Source organism: Montipora foliosa, chromosome 8 (assembly GCF_036669935.1).
Source record: "Montipora foliosa isolate CH-2021 chromosome 8, ASM3666993v2, whole genome shotgun sequence".
Lineage (NCBI taxonomy): Eukaryota > Metazoa > Cnidaria > Anthozoa > Scleractinia > Acroporidae > Montipora > Montipora foliosa.
This window is the reverse complement of record NC_090876.1, coordinates 52,347,063-52,362,062: the sequence shown is the minus strand read 5'-3', so window position 1 is coordinate 52,362,062 and position 15,000 is coordinate 52,347,063. Positions and strand designations below refer to the sequence as shown.

Below are 15,000 nucleotides of genomic sequence, written 5' to 3'. Positions count from 1 at the left end.
CTCACGGAATTATTCCAAGCTCGCCAAAGCCACCCTTTTAAGCCTAGAAAAAGAACACTTCATTGTATGGACTCCTGCTTTCATATTCATTCTCAACCAGTGAACGTCAATGATGGGGAAAAACTGAAATACCTTTTTTCCAATCAGTCCCAGCAGACCTTGTGAACCCTGAAAAGAAAAGCTCGCAAAGCGGTTAAGATTGTTTATGATTTAAAAATAACTGAAAGCGTCACATGGAATTATACACACAGTTGTTCGCAGACTTCAAATTATATGTGTTAACACGGTGGCTGAAGCAATGATTAATGCTACAGTTTTGCTCGAGTAAAGATTATTGTTAGACGATGACGTACATTTGTCCATGCAAACTGAAAAAAAAAACTGTTGGATCACAACAACGTATTATGTTACATACATCGATTCCTTGTTCTCCAGAGGGGCCCTGGGCTCCACTAACACCATCTGGTCCCTAAACAAAGTAAAATCGATATAAACGTTCTCTATGCACTATGTTAGTGTTGAAAAAAAAAATAAAACAGTCAACTGAAGCAGGCGAACAGCGATATACCTGTGGTCCACGTATTCCCGTTAGTCCTTGGATGCCCAGGCCGCCTAAGAGACCCTGAATGAAAGTGAAAAAAAAAGACTTAAACGTTCTAAAGAAAATGACAAAACATATAAATCATGATTTCCTCTTTTAGCTACTTTTGAGGACATAGCGATGCCTCACCTTTGGACCGCGATTTCCCATGGGGCCATGTCCACCGACATCCCCTCTGTTGCCCTGAAATGAAAACGACAATTAAGTGAAAATTAAATAAGCTCGAACAGATATGCATGTTGTTTTTTCTAATTTTCAAATTCGTTGAAACAGTTGTTAATGAAAGAAGTTCACCAAAACATGGAAAATTTAATAAAAATGTTATTAATGGTTGGAATTAACGAAAAAAAAAACATTTTCCCCCCCCCCACTCCTTTTTCCTCCCCGGCTGAAAAACACTTTAGAGGAAAACAAACTTAAAGAGAATTACTTCACCGATTAAAAAATGGATCAGTCACTATCTCACAAATGCACGCAAAGCTACCTTTCCGCCTTCGTTTCCTTTGTCTCCAGCATCTCCAGGTTCTCCCGTATCACCCTACAAAAGAAGGTATCATTTTAACAGAGTAAGATTACAGTAGCTATTGGTGCCTGTTTATAGTAGAAGTTAGGCATAAAAAAATATCTGAACACAGATCTATACACAGTCAATAGAAGATAAGGACACTTGTTTTAGAAAAACCTTAAATAACAATGACCACAACCAGGTGTTCTGAGCCCGCGGGACTGAGCACCCCCAGCAAACCATCGTTTTAACGAAAACCGCTGGTCAGCAACCTGGTTCTGGTCACTGCTGTCTAAGATATTCCCTTGTTTTAACGCTGTCAGCCATTTTGAGATCGCCATGGTTGTTTTGAAATGACTATGGTTACCATGCGGACCCATGCTTGGCCTCACTTTGATGCTGAAAGTCGACGCGGCGACCGTGATGAGGGCACAACACCGAGAACTCCTTTTTCCCTATTCTGCGGTTTCTACCCGATAACATAATGATTCGCGATCAGATCTTTATGAGATTTGGGATGGCGATATGTTGTTGATACAGGTCGGAAATTTAAAACATCACCTACCTTGTCACCTTGTTTGCCGAGCAGTCCACGATCGCCTGTAGTTCCCATTGGACCCTAGTTCGAGTCGTAAGAACTCACAATTAACAACATAAAGAAGTCTCATATAACTGCACAGATAGAAAGTAGTTTATTTGATCATTGCCGAATCATTGCTCACAAAAATACACTAAATTCGCAAAGTAAAGAACAAAACGGAAGAGAAGTGATCTTCTTCGATAATGTTTCCTTCTATCTACGCCTAAAAGCTCATTAAATATTGTCAGAAAAGGCGCTTCTGCTCTAACCTCTAATGAAATTAACTTGTACAATCAGGTCTCAAACAAAATCCTCCAAACAAAAACAAAGTATTGAGCCCATTCGCAACAGTTTAATGCGTTTCTCCTATGAAATAAGGTTAGATTATTGTTACTAACATCCTCTCCAAACTGCCCATAAGAACCGCGATAACCAGTGCTTCCCTGCATTCCTATTGGCCCCTGTAGACCGGCTTCTCCTTGTGCACCTGCCGTTCCCGGCATTCCCTAAAAAATTCCCAAAGGGAGGTTTCCGTTGATTGGCAGACATTCAATTTATAACGTTTTACATCTGCAAGTCTTTTAATAATAGAAAGATTTCCTCAAACTCTGAACTCACGGTGGAAAAAAAACAAACCTTTGCTCCAGGCTTTCCAGGTCCACCTTTTGGTCCAACTTTTCCAGGTGGTCCCTACAAAATGTCAAACTGACCTGAGCTAAGTTTTCTTCAGAGGAGTCATAGTTCTCAATTGATCCACCACAATACCGGAACTTGTCTAACAATGCAACTTACAAAGTCTGCTCTATCCCCACGTTGTCCGATCAAACCCTGCAGTCCAGTTTTACCCTAGCATAAATCAAAATTATATTAAATGAAAAAATAAAAGCAATTTTCTAATGTAGCAGCAGTATATTATTATATGTGGAGCAGAGTTAGAGGTTCTGGCCAGGAGGTCCGGCTTAAGAAAAACTGTGTCGAAAATCTTAAGAGGGCACATTTTTTTTAAATACAGATCTTCCGCCAATGGATAATGCTGTCACGGTATTTTTCTTTACAGCTTAAACACAGGGCATCCTTCTCAATTGTGAATAAAATGATATCGCAAATTACAATGTACCTTTGAATTCTGACTTCTCTCTCACTTTGATGTAAACGAAATTAACGAGGGAACACTTTTTCAAAAGTAAAATATTAAGTGTCAAGTATAGAACTTCTTTTCAAAGTACTTAAAATATAAAAACAACACAAAGAAGAGATTGTTAGGCAAGCGGTGACTCATCACAAGTCGATTCTGCCCAAAGAGAACAATCCCGCCCACTCGCGGAACAAATCAGATCGCACAATTGTCGGAATTCCTTCCTGAGAAAAAATGTAGGACACGTGATCAAACCTTTTTTCCCATTGGTCCATCTTCGCCATCACTTCCTGACTCTCCCTTCTCGCCCTTAGGACAACAAAACACGCCGCATTTAAGCGCAATTAAAGTTAACAATTTCATGCGTCTGTCCTGTTATTGATCAAGAATTTCGTCATAACATTGTCAAAGTAGCTGAGGATCCACGAGACGATAGCGATAGCGATAGCGATAGTCTAACCCTAACCCTAACTCCTCAGGACAGACACATGAAAAACTGACATCAATTAGTTTTTTACAATAACAAAAAGGCAGAGGGGTCAAAATTAAGTGAAAACACGAGACGAACGCGAGACAAAAATGCGAGAAACTTCAATCTTATTCAAGCTGACGCGACCAATGTCGCCTCAATATCGCATAAATTATAAATTTATGTGTCTGTCCGCTTATTGACAATAAAACACTTTTTTGAGTCTCTATTGTTGTGATGGGGAAAAGAAAAAATAAAACCCTAATAAATTAAATACAATTAAAATTTAAAAAAAGGACCTTTGATCCTGACTTTCCTCTTTTTCCAGATGGACCACGAATACCAATATTTCCCTAAAACGCAAAATAAAACAGTGACAGCGTATCTTCCATCTTTTTCTTTCGAGTGGTGAGAAGTTTCCAAAACAACGATGCACATTGTCAAATAATAGAACTCACCATTGGTCCTTTATTACCAGAGGGACCAGCTGCACCAGGTGGGCCCATCGGACCCTGTTGAAGCAAACATGGCCAGTCATATGTGAGAAGCCGGTTGGTCGAAACGTTTTTTGAAATTTCCACGCAAAAAATTCATTACAAACCACTGTGCATCATGTCCATCTTATTGAGCGCGCTTATGACACAGCAAACTCTACCTGTTTGTTGCTTTACAGAAAGGGATTAATAATGTCGTAAAACGATTGCTTCACGATTTCGCTATTAAGATATCAAATTGTAATGTACTCAAGAAGTTTGGAGAGCATGCGCAGATGCTTAAGTCTTTTAACGAATGGCTTCTACTTCCAGATTAATTTTTACCAGTTATCTTTTTTTTCTGGTTCGGTAAAATCTGAACTTGAACCAAAGAGTTCTGGTCTTGGTGGTTAAATCACCTTGCCATGCAAATGGCCCCCACACAAGCCAGAAAAGCCGTTAATTTAACTTGACGAATATAAACTTAATTCCCTTCTAACCTGGTCACCAGTTTGTCCAGCCAAGCCAGATGCACCCATAGAGCCCTCTATTCCCTGAAATGTTGAAGAAACAAGAAACATGACTGTGTGAGCTATATGACAGGGGCCACGGAGAGGGAGGGGCTGGGGGGCTATACCACCCCCACTTTTTCTTACAGTGTTGGTTTTGGCTTGATCGAAGACTTAGTAATTTACACTACTCGAGCATACACCAACACCTACAATCACAGTTATAAGTCGTTGAAACACCCACCCTCTTTCCTCCGTGCAATGTTGGATAGCGCAATGCACCCAAACTAACTATTCAGGGCGTTTTAGTTTTAAACAACATTGAGGTGGGAGAGGGAGGGATGCTCGATTAATTCCGTCAGTGTATGAACAATGTGTCACTGATTGTAGCCTCCCCACTTTCAAACGTACCCCGTGGCCCCCGTATGAAGGACATGTATTTCCAGTTCACCAGCTCCCTGATGACTTGATAACTCAGATGGTGAAGGAATGCAGCGCACTGAATCGCACGGTCATTAGTTCGAGTCCCTTTCAACCCTTGCTTACTTCCGGCTTTCTTTGCAACTGACCAAGTTGCTTGCCGCAAATGTAAGGATCATTATCGCTTTAGAGTAAAAAAAATAACATCATGATCATGGTTATTTCTTAACCAATGTTTGCCAACTGTCAGTACTATATGTGAGATGTGGTGTTTACTTAGGGTAACTTACGAGAAATCCCGGCTCGCCACGAGAGCCTGGAGGTCCAGTGTCGCCAACGTTTCCCTACGAACAAATAACCAGGGAACAAATATGAATAATTCAGCCAACACTCAGTGCACGATGGGGCGAAGAGTTTGTTGCTTACTGAAGCAAGTCTACTCTAGCTACTTTTCTATACGCATTAGCGAAGGTTTTTCGTTTTTTATTGGTAAATAAATGCTTAGATTTGTAGGGTACTTATCTTGAACATCACCTTGGCGCCATTTTGTCCTCGTGCACCGGTTTCACCATCGTCCCCAAGTTCTCCCTGAAATTAAACCGGGTTCTTGTTTTCAATAAGAGAAGGAAATAACAATGACGATAACGAAGACGAAAATGATGTTGATGATGTCAATGATGATGGGGCTGGTCGTGGTGGAGCTTGAACCGAAAAATAGAAACGGATTTGTCAGGTTTCATTTTCATATTCACAATTGCATGCTATACCGTCGTTCCAGGTTCGCCACGCATCCCCTGTCGCCCAGAAGCTCCTGATATACCCTGCCAATCAATATTTAGAACGCTGTTTAAGGCATTTGTCTTTTAAGTCTGAATACTAATTTAAAGTTCAAGTGTAAATGAGTTGTCAATCATACTGACCGGTTCACCTCTGCCCCCTGATTCACCCTTAGCACCCGCAAATCCTTGGGCCCCCTGACACAACAAAAATATTATATGGTAATGTTAAGACATGCATGCACTACAGGCGGATATTTTCGCTGAATTATTCTAGTACAATCACAAACGTGGTTGATTGTATGAATAAAAATTGTCCGATTGCTCTTTAATCAACTCAAAAATTTAGAATTAAGAAAGATTCTTTCTTGAGGAGACAGGAATATTCCGGGCAGAACATTTCGGAATGAAAACTAACTGAGATATGAGGTTACAACATATGTACACAGTGCGGACCTATTTTTCTAACATCGCTTGTCCGCACCGTACAAAAAAAAAAGGTTAAGTGGAGTTAAAGATCACAATGAAATCACAATGATACCTGCATTCCAATCTCTCCTTTTATTCCTGAAACTCCGCTTTCTCCACTCAGACCCTTAATCACAAAAAAGACCGCATCAAATATAAAAGATATAAATACGTTTTTCTTCATCGAAATGTTTATGGTGAAACTGCCACTAGGTTGACAATCAGATACGGTCCGATGCTACTCGGGACTACAGGAAAATGAATGGAACTACAAAGTTACGATTCATGACTACATTTCGACGGTGGGTTAAGCGTCTTCATCGCGGTCGTTTTATTTGCTGAAAGGTAAAGTCCAATTAATTTTTCGTTTCGCATCTCAATGAGATCTCTTTTTCAGCTCAACTTTTATTGAAAAACAATTTAGTAATAAGTAATGTGCGCAATGTTGTTCCCAAGGCTTTTATCCGCCGAGAGTTTGGAGGGTGGGTTAAAGGTTAGGGTCAAGCAGAGAGTGGGCCCTAAACCACATGGTACAGACCCCTTTCGTACGCCCAGAATAGTTCCTGATCTAACTGTCCTAACTCTGCAAATCAATTTTTTTTCGATACAATGTGCATTTTTTGTCAGCCAAAGGTGACCTAAAAGACGTTTTCTCATTTACGCTCTTATTGAAGTGCGAAGTGAAGAATAACAGTTAAAATGAGGTGTACTTTACACCTTAGCTCGATTGTTGTTACATCTTAGGATCACCCCTGATAAAGACAATAGGCAGGAATGTCTCAACTGTGGATAACCAGAACATCATCAAACCATGCGTCTGATTTACAACACAAAGTTGCGCGTACTTTAGCTCCTGGAGGCCCGACTGGTCCTTCTAATCCTATGTCCCCTTCGGGACCCTGTTGGAATAAAAAAGGTTTTTTTTATCGATGAATGCAATATAACTAACTGACACTATCAAACAAACAAATATACGGAATAGTTCGGACTGTCCAAACAATATTAAAATACGCAGTCATAGAAGAGAAAGACACAGAGACACTGCGAGATGGACTAAGGGAAGAGTCTGTCCGCCCGTCTGCATAGATTGAGCGATGAAATGATAAACAATTGTACTGACCAACAGATCGGTGAATGAATGAATGAATGAATGAATGAATGAATGAATGGATCAACGTATGAAAGGATGAACAAATCATGAACGAGTGAATAAACGAAGGAACGGATGAGTGGATAGCAAGAACACCTCACCGTTTGTCCCGGATATCCCATTCGACCTTTCGCCCCAGAATCTCCTTTGTCTCCCTAAAGCATACAGATTCATAGGTTGTTGTGAGAATTATATTGTTGCACGGAGATCTGCCAGTTTCACGTGCTAAATGATCTGTACCTTCTCTCCTTGCGTCCCGTGTAATCCCGCGACACCATCGTTGCCCGGCTTTCCCTTAAACGAAAAAATGTTGAAATCTGCATAAGTTCAACCTTTAAACCTGACTGGATATCTGATCATCATGATAAGCAGAATCCTTCTGCAAACCGACACGTGAACCGAGCTCAAGCGTAGGAGATTTCTCATGTTAGGTCATTTAACTTTCGACTGGAGGGTAGCCTATTCGTGTTTTGATTGGGTCAATCTTGGGAGTGTTAATATATACTACAAGAAGATTTGATTGTTCCTTGAGTTGATAATCTGTTGCGATCTATAAGCCAACATAAAACTGTTGGAAATGCGGTCTTTATTACTAACTTTTCAACAGTAGGTTTCAATTATACCTTAATTCCTTGATCACCCGATAGCCCTCCTTTTCCATGTTCACCTTTTGCTCCCTATAGATAAAACTGCGTAGGTCTGACAAAGCGACAAGATATTGTTTATAGAAGTAAAGAACCTTTATACGTTACTAATGGACGAAAGTAGATAAAAGCCTGAAGATTATGGGGCCGTACATAACAGGAACAGTGAAATAGGGAAGATATCTGTTTACAAACATTGCCCTTGTTATTCAAATGTGCCAACCACAGGAACGAAAGACTCTTTGCTTCGAAAGCCAACGAGGTTCTGGTAGGCACATTAATGACCATAGTTGACGTCAACGATATTTTCCCTATAAACACACGCACAAACGGAAAACAACCGCCAATACTGAGACAATCAGTTGTCTCTTTACATAGCGCTGTAAAGTTAAATTCGAGAATTCGAAACCCCTTACAACTCTGCTCAAGCATCAGACAAATCATTCTTGTAAGAAGGAAACAATGACAGATGTAACCTTTTCTCCCCTTGAACCTCGCTTTCCTGTCCTCCCACGGGAACCTATGTCTCCCTAGAATGTTAATAGAACCGGAAACAAAGGCTATTAACAGCAGGAAAAGGAAACAAACGAAAGCAACTTTTATTGGAATGCCTACCATTTCCCCTTTAGCGCCAAGGTCTCCTGTTGGTCCTTTAAGTCCCACTTCACCCTAACAAATATGAAATCAATATTAAACCAATATTCGCCTACCAACCGTATTCTCGATTAACTAATGATAGAGCGAGTTTAAATCGAGTGTCGTAAAACCAAAGCTAAGGTAATTACTTTGGCCAATCAAAAAGGACGGAGACAATCCAGTAAACCAATCAAAACTCGAAACACCAAGATCACTGAGTGAGTATATACTAATTACACGTAGCCGACACACAGCGCGGGAAAATGTGCACGCCAAACCACGATTGGTTTTGGTTTCACATCTGATTGGTTGAAAAAGTGGCGCGAGAACTTTGAACCAATCACTGAGTGAAGTAATGCAAAACCAAAGCTAAAGCAATTCGGTAATTACTCAAATGAAAACCGCTCTATTGTGCAAAGTCTTCATAATCCTCCTTCTCACCCTCAATCCTACTTGGCCATCATCACCCATACGACCAATCAACCCGGGAGGTCCCTGAAGACACAAACACATAACACATCACGACTAGTCAGACATATGACCTACAAAGCGAGCTTTTAGATTCTTTGAATGTTTTTAATCATTTGTCTGATTTCAGAGTCAGAAATTAGAATCACTGACCAACAGTGTGACTTGAATCGTCTTGTTCTTACCAACGGGCCTTGTCTTCCTATATCTCCTTGTTCACCCTGTAAACCAGCCCCACCCTGTCAGGAACAAGATTTTCACTTGTTAAACATTACAGCTTATAAAATATCAGAGGAAATGGCTTGACACTTTGTCAGAATGGAATTTTCTCACCATTTCACCGGCAACTCCATTTCTCCCTGAAACGCCAGAGTTTCCCTGTTGGACAAAAACATTATAGCGTTGAGAAGATTACAAGCGGTTTTAAAGGAAATCGTGTTTAAAGATAAATTCATTGAAAAGTAATCAAATATCATGGGGACAAAATTTTTGTTGCAGAAGACATACCTGTTTTGCTGGGATTCCATTTTCACCGGAATTTCCTTTTAAACCCTTAAAACAAAGAAAAATTGAACGCTGATCACGTAAGAATGAGCTTTTTATACTAGTAAACCTTAGCTTCGTTCTGATTGTTTTTTTTTAATGTATCCGGCTTATCTCAAATGTATCAAGACCGAGCCTTATATGAATTTAACTATGTAACCATTATTTTCTCTCATTTGGGGTTAGGGACGTACGTATCATCTACATACCATCTTGCCAGAGTCTCCGCGCGGTCCTGGATTTCCTCTTGGACCCGTTTCACCCTTAGTTCATGTGTGGAGAAACAGCAAGTTAGAAAAGCTCTGATAACGAAGCCAATTTCATATTGAATCGATTGAAAACCGCCAGAGAAGTTAACTCACCATATTACCTGCCAAACCATCCTCTCCGTCCTCCCCTTGTGGTCCAGCTCTTCCCTGTGCGGAAATTATCAGAGCATGTGTTTGTTACCCTTATTACAATTTTAGATGATGTTCCTCTTGCCCTTTTTTAATCTCCCTAATAGATGGTCTGAAAGAAACCTTTAGAGATACGTGTAACAAATTCGAAAGTTACCAAAGATTGGATAACAAACTGAACAAAAGTAGAAAATGAATGACATATTTTTTGTGTCCAACATGACGGTGCTGACATAACATGCCATGCGCGTAAGGCACGCGCGTGAAGAAGGGGAGACACCAGGTGATGGCCCTTTTCTTACGCCGGCTACTTGCTAATGAGCGAATGATTTATACTTATTAAATAAAAGGTTTTTTACAATTGAACCCACTGGGAACTCGGAAAAATCCGAGCCCCATATAGATTTGCACCCACGACCCTCCGTGATCTAGTCGGATGATCTAACCACTGAGCTACTGGAGACTCTATGGTGAGCAAGGGTGCGATGTGGGCCTTTGACTCGAGCTGCATCACGCAGCCACAGAGTCAAAGAACGACTGACAGCATAGCTCATAACTGCATCATGCAGTTACACTACGGCATATCTACGATGCGGCCAACCAACCACCCAAGTGAGCGAATGAGTACTGTTATTCAAAAGAATAAAAAGAATTTAGTCATCTCACTTTTATTCCAGGAGCTCCCATTACGCCTGTCTTGCCAATTGCTCCTCTACTTCCCTGTAAGAAAAGTATTTGCTCGGTTTTCTATTCTTATGATTTTAACCGTCGATTAAAACATCATTATAATTGCAGTAGTCAACTCACTAAGGGCCCAATTTGTCCTCCAACTCCAACAGCTCCACTTTTTCCTTGAAGCCCCTGAATGCGGAATGGACGTAAGAACTAGTATATTTAAAGCTTAGTATGAACTTCACAATACAGCACAACGTTCCTTGAAATAAAAAAAAAACTTTTCTTTTGGTTTTCCTCCTTTATGGCCTTTTCCATGCACACGTGAGATGTCCATTAACCATTGAGGTCAGATATATCACAATGAAACGCTTGCAAGTAGAGCAAGTAGAGCTCCCACATTATTTCCAAGCTCCATTCTTGTTTAGTATTCCCAGTGCTTATTACCCACTTTATTGGAAAACGTTATATATTACCTTCTTTATACGAGTAGTTTGATTTCGAACCAGAAATAAAAACTTCTTAATTAGCAAGCTATTTTTCGGAGGATTACTGGCCGGTTTATCTCATACAGGGCTGTATTAAGTCTGTCATCCTGTTTACATCTTGAATTCTCTTTACTTTGATGAACCATATTATGGATTGCGCCCGCACACCTCACCTTTTGTCCCTTTTTCCCTATGATTCCCATCATTCCAACGTGCCCGACAGGTCCCTAAAACCATCAATAATAACACTTTATACTTGTCACCATTGGTATCTAGCCAATGTGATTATAAGGCAGTCTTGAATTTTACTCACTGATTCTCCAGGCTTTCCAGGTTCACCGTCAAATCCACGCTCTGCCTGAAAACATATTAGGGTTTCAAAAGCAGGGGTCGACATTGAACAGCCACACACAATTCTAATTAATTAATTTAAATGAAGGCTTTAAACAATAGGAAGAAATTACAGACTGGTAAATGAAATACTCTTCAGTTAATATTAGAATAATGATGAAATAACCCTCCAGGGGATTTCCACTTGTCCTTATCTTTCTGGACTGAATTGCTACTCTCTAAAAACAACTGACTGGGAAACGAAGTTTACTGAAATTAAGGCAAACTCGTCGCTCAACTTACAGGCATTCCAGTCTTTCCTCCTCTACCTGGCGGTCCACTCCTTCCACGAGGGCCCTAGGATATAACAAAGCAAGGAGAAGTTGTATTTCAAAACAAAGATAGGGATTTAGCAGTCAAGTCCTTAGAGCGGTTTTCAATTAATTGTCGAAAAACCAAAGTAATCACTCTATCCAGTCACAAAGGAAAGAGACGATACGGTGAACCGATCGATTTTATACTATTACTGAATATGAAGAAATTTTGAATGCGCTTATTGCATAGAGATCATATAGAGTTTGCCTTAAGTAATTTGCAAATACAAATCTCAGTATTCACTTATTTATATTATACCGTTTCTTTGACAAGAAATTACGAAAGGCCAGTTTTTTGCTGCGAGTGTAACAGAGAAAAAGCACTACTTTTTCGCGAATTTTCTATGATAAAAACTAGTTCAGAAATCAAAGATCTACGTTAACAGCACACACCAGGGCTACTCCTAAGTATGTGGCTAGAAATCGTCTTCTCACGACTTTTCCTCCGGCCGAGCTTCAGCCATTTGATGAGGGCCAGTCTCATGCTTCTCAAGTTGCCTCGTTCATACCCAAAAGAATTCTGGGTAATTCTGCCATTCCATGACTGGGGAAGACTCCCGATTGTCATTTCATAGATTTCTTATAAGCGTCGCGGGTCACCCAGTCCTACCAGCAAAATACAGCATCGATTGAACTTTTTAGCTTTTGAAACGTGCCCAACTTGTATTGGTAGGTCCTGGAATTCGTCCACAGAAAGGCAAGATAGACAACGTCACTCGTGAACCGCCACGTTTACAGCAAAGCACTTTAGGCCTCCCAGTCTGCATGAAACCATCTCTCACCTATATCTCGACTGAGAAGACCAAACACCTATGGTTCTTACCTTACGTTTAGAATCAACTGAATCAATTAAAGCAGCGTCTTTTTATGGTAGAGCCAATCTCGACCCCAGAGTTCTTATCTTTTGCCTTGGGTCATGCGCAGACATAAGATCTGAGGCTCTGGTGACAAGAAAGATCGCATGCAGAGCCAGAACATTTACGCATGCGCTGACGGAATGTTTGAACAAGAGAGAAAAACGCAGTACCTCCAGACGTGGCGCTGGAGCGTCGTACCAAACGAGTCATCCCGGGATTTCGGCCCGTGCGATCGCTTTTGGACGCAGTTGACCCTTCGCTGCTTTCTGCTACCGACCTCGCCTCCCGGTACGGCATTGAGGGAGAGATGTGTCGGCCCCTAAGCCATATAAGACAAATCCCACGCCTACTCACAGCTCCAGACCGCCCTTGTCATTACAATTTAACGTAAGCTTCGATCTCTTATATATTCAAGACAAAACTCATTTTACCACTCATATGGTAAGCACTGGAGTCGCGCAATACAAAGTGTACGCACGCGCCCTGCTAAAGGTAGCATTCACACATGCGTAAACTTCCTTTCATCTCTTCCAGACATTACATTTGCAGCTGAAATACATAGCCCATACGGATAAGTAACTAAATATGAAATATTTAAAGAAACAGAATTTTTTTTTAAAAACAGCCATACAAAATGCGGCCTGGATTCTCATTTTAAAACGCGAAGCGCGGGAAAACGAGGGCGAGCAAGTCACAATTGGTTTTTTTTGGACGAAAAAGTAGCGCGAATTCTTTAAGCCAATCGCGTAGCGTAGCTTATGCAAAACCAGTTACCTTTCGACACTCAGGTGCGTTCGATTGACCGTAATTCGGAATAAGAATACATGGAATATAAGTTAGAAATCCCTCGTTTTTACGGAGATTCACATTAAAATTGTCAAACCTCCGCTAAAATGCTATTTTAAAGATATTTTTATTATCCTTGCTGCTTTGAAACGCGCCAAACATACCGTTTTAATCATCACTCCACGTATTCTTATTCCGGAATAGAGTCAATCGAACGTGTCCTTAGATGAAAACCGCTCTAACCCAGTAAATGGTCTTACCGCAGGTCCTGGAGATCCACGTGAGCCACGGCTTCCTTGCGCACCCTAATAAAGATCAAAATAAGTACACTTTTAACTGGAATCAATACTTGGAGAGGTAATTAAGGAAAAAGAGCAAACGCTGTCATCCAGTAACGATTATAAGAGAAACCTCTATACGATAACGTAACGTTTAGGTCGATTGGTCAGAGTTCATTCATCATGTCTTCTTCAACTGAAACCTTTCTCAGCGAGTCTGCAAATGTCTTCATCGAAACTAAGAATCCGAAAGATGTAAGATGATGATGATCACTGATTACTCACAGAGGCACCCTTGTATCCACGTGGACCTCTTTTACCCCTATATCCAGGATGGCCCTAGAAAACCGAACAGAGAAGTGTCGGCGGATTTATGACCAAACAAAGACGACCGGGTCGGACTCTGAGGAAGAAGTAGTGCCTGAAGAATCCAGTAATTGGCGAGAGATTTGTTACCCCAATTCCTGCAACTCCATCTCTTCCCATCTTTCCACGCACTCCAGATGGTCCCTGTGAAAACCCAAACCATGACAGTAAGCCTACATGCACGACGGTGAAGAGACAGATGAGAAAGATAGCAAGAAATTAACAAAGGGAAACTTCTCAGCAAAAGAGATCAAACTTAGGCTTTGAAAAACGTTGTTGGCGGAGACATGAACGCATTATACGTATTAAGGGGTCCACACGTCAGAAATCTTTGTAAACTTGCAATCCACTAACCCGATCGCCCTCGTGACCGCTTCGTCCTCTTTGTCCTGCTGTGCCTTGGGTTCCCTGTCAAAATACGTAGTCATCATCAGTGAGTTGCTTGGGGTTTCTTGGTAAAAATGAGTCCCGCGAGATTTAATTACCTTTGTTCCCGTTTCTCCCGGTTGTCCTCGAACCCCAGGGGCACCCTGTCGACCCTAGAGAAACAAGTGGCATAATTAAATGTTTAGCACTGCACACAAGAATAGCTTTGGCAATGAATAGTTAAGCGAATGAGGCGAAAGGTCTTCTACCGTATTTTGAAAGGTCAAGTTTTCAAGGAAAAGGAAATGTTAAACGCAAAAAACGTACAGGTTTGCCTTTGTCTCCAGGCTGTCCTCGCTCTCCTGGAGCTCCATATTCACCCTGAAAAAGACAAACCAAGGTTTCTCAGACAGCTTTGAGCATCAACTGGATCAGTAAACACTAAGTGGTTTGTCGATGTGGTGTTGCCGTTCCTTGATGTTGGAATGCGACGTAGGTATATCGCACCATACATTGAAATGCACACAAACGACGCATGTAAATGACCACAGAAATGAACATGGAAATATTGATGTTAATTTAGAGTGTGTTAGTGGTGCGTGACGGGAGCATGTATATCCGTGAGGAATGCAGGGAAGCCAGAGGAAAAAACCATGTGCTAGTGGTTGATGTAATCGGACGGTACGCAGTTCGTACTTGTAATAAACG

General features: G+C 41.0%; 1 protein-coding gene across 1 annotated transcript in view; it reads right to left on the bottom strand.

Annotated features, from left to right (window-relative positions):
- The window catches only part of LOC138012447 (collagen alpha-1(II) chain-like), a 31,834-nt gene that overhangs the window by 6,816 nt on the left and 10,018 nt on the right, over positions 1 to 15,000 (bottom strand). Inside the window, exons 17-57 of the mRNA XM_068859217.1 lie at positions 14,620 to 14,673; positions 14,412 to 14,465; positions 14,281 to 14,334; positions 14,017 to 14,070; positions 13,846 to 13,899; positions 13,543 to 13,587; positions 11,569 to 11,622; positions 11,249 to 11,293; positions 11,109 to 11,162; positions 10,583 to 10,636; positions 10,442 to 10,495; positions 9,740 to 9,793; positions 9,587 to 9,640; positions 9,342 to 9,386; positions 9,168 to 9,212; positions 9,020 to 9,073; positions 8,808 to 8,861; positions 8,346 to 8,399; positions 8,207 to 8,260; positions 7,710 to 7,763; positions 7,327 to 7,380; positions 7,188 to 7,241; positions 6,782 to 6,835; positions 6,010 to 6,063; positions 5,613 to 5,666; positions 5,460 to 5,513; positions 5,227 to 5,280; positions 4,983 to 5,036; positions 4,264 to 4,317; positions 3,749 to 3,802; positions 3,590 to 3,643; positions 3,077 to 3,130; positions 2,479 to 2,532; positions 2,323 to 2,376; positions 2,085 to 2,192; positions 1,672 to 1,725; positions 1,086 to 1,139; positions 731 to 784; positions 569 to 622; positions 416 to 469; positions 133 to 168 (exon numbers count right to left, since the gene is read on the bottom strand). Coding sequence (XP_068715318.1) covers positions 133 to 168; positions 416 to 469; positions 569 to 622; positions 731 to 784; positions 1,086 to 1,139; positions 1,672 to 1,725; positions 2,085 to 2,192; positions 2,323 to 2,376; positions 2,479 to 2,532; positions 3,077 to 3,130; positions 3,590 to 3,643; positions 3,749 to 3,802; positions 4,264 to 4,317; positions 4,983 to 5,036; positions 5,227 to 5,280; positions 5,460 to 5,513; positions 5,613 to 5,666; positions 6,010 to 6,063; positions 6,782 to 6,835; positions 7,188 to 7,241; positions 7,327 to 7,380; positions 7,710 to 7,763; positions 8,207 to 8,260; positions 8,346 to 8,399; positions 8,808 to 8,861; positions 9,020 to 9,073; positions 9,168 to 9,212; positions 9,342 to 9,386; positions 9,587 to 9,640; positions 9,740 to 9,793; positions 10,442 to 10,495; positions 10,583 to 10,636; positions 11,109 to 11,162; positions 11,249 to 11,293; positions 11,569 to 11,622; positions 13,543 to 13,587; positions 13,846 to 13,899; positions 14,017 to 14,070; positions 14,281 to 14,334; positions 14,412 to 14,465; positions 14,620 to 14,673 — 2,214 coding nt within the window. The remainder of the gene's footprint in view (positions 1 to 132; positions 169 to 415; positions 470 to 568; positions 623 to 730; positions 785 to 1,085; positions 1,140 to 1,671; positions 1,726 to 2,084; positions 2,193 to 2,322; positions 2,377 to 2,478; positions 2,533 to 3,076; positions 3,131 to 3,589; positions 3,644 to 3,748; positions 3,803 to 4,263; positions 4,318 to 4,982; positions 5,037 to 5,226; positions 5,281 to 5,459; positions 5,514 to 5,612; positions 5,667 to 6,009; positions 6,064 to 6,781; positions 6,836 to 7,187; positions 7,242 to 7,326; positions 7,381 to 7,709; positions 7,764 to 8,206; positions 8,261 to 8,345; positions 8,400 to 8,807; positions 8,862 to 9,019; positions 9,074 to 9,167; positions 9,213 to 9,341; positions 9,387 to 9,586; positions 9,641 to 9,739; positions 9,794 to 10,441; positions 10,496 to 10,582; positions 10,637 to 11,108; positions 11,163 to 11,248; positions 11,294 to 11,568; positions 11,623 to 13,542; positions 13,588 to 13,845; positions 13,900 to 14,016; positions 14,071 to 14,280; positions 14,335 to 14,411; positions 14,466 to 14,619; positions 14,674 to 15,000) is intronic.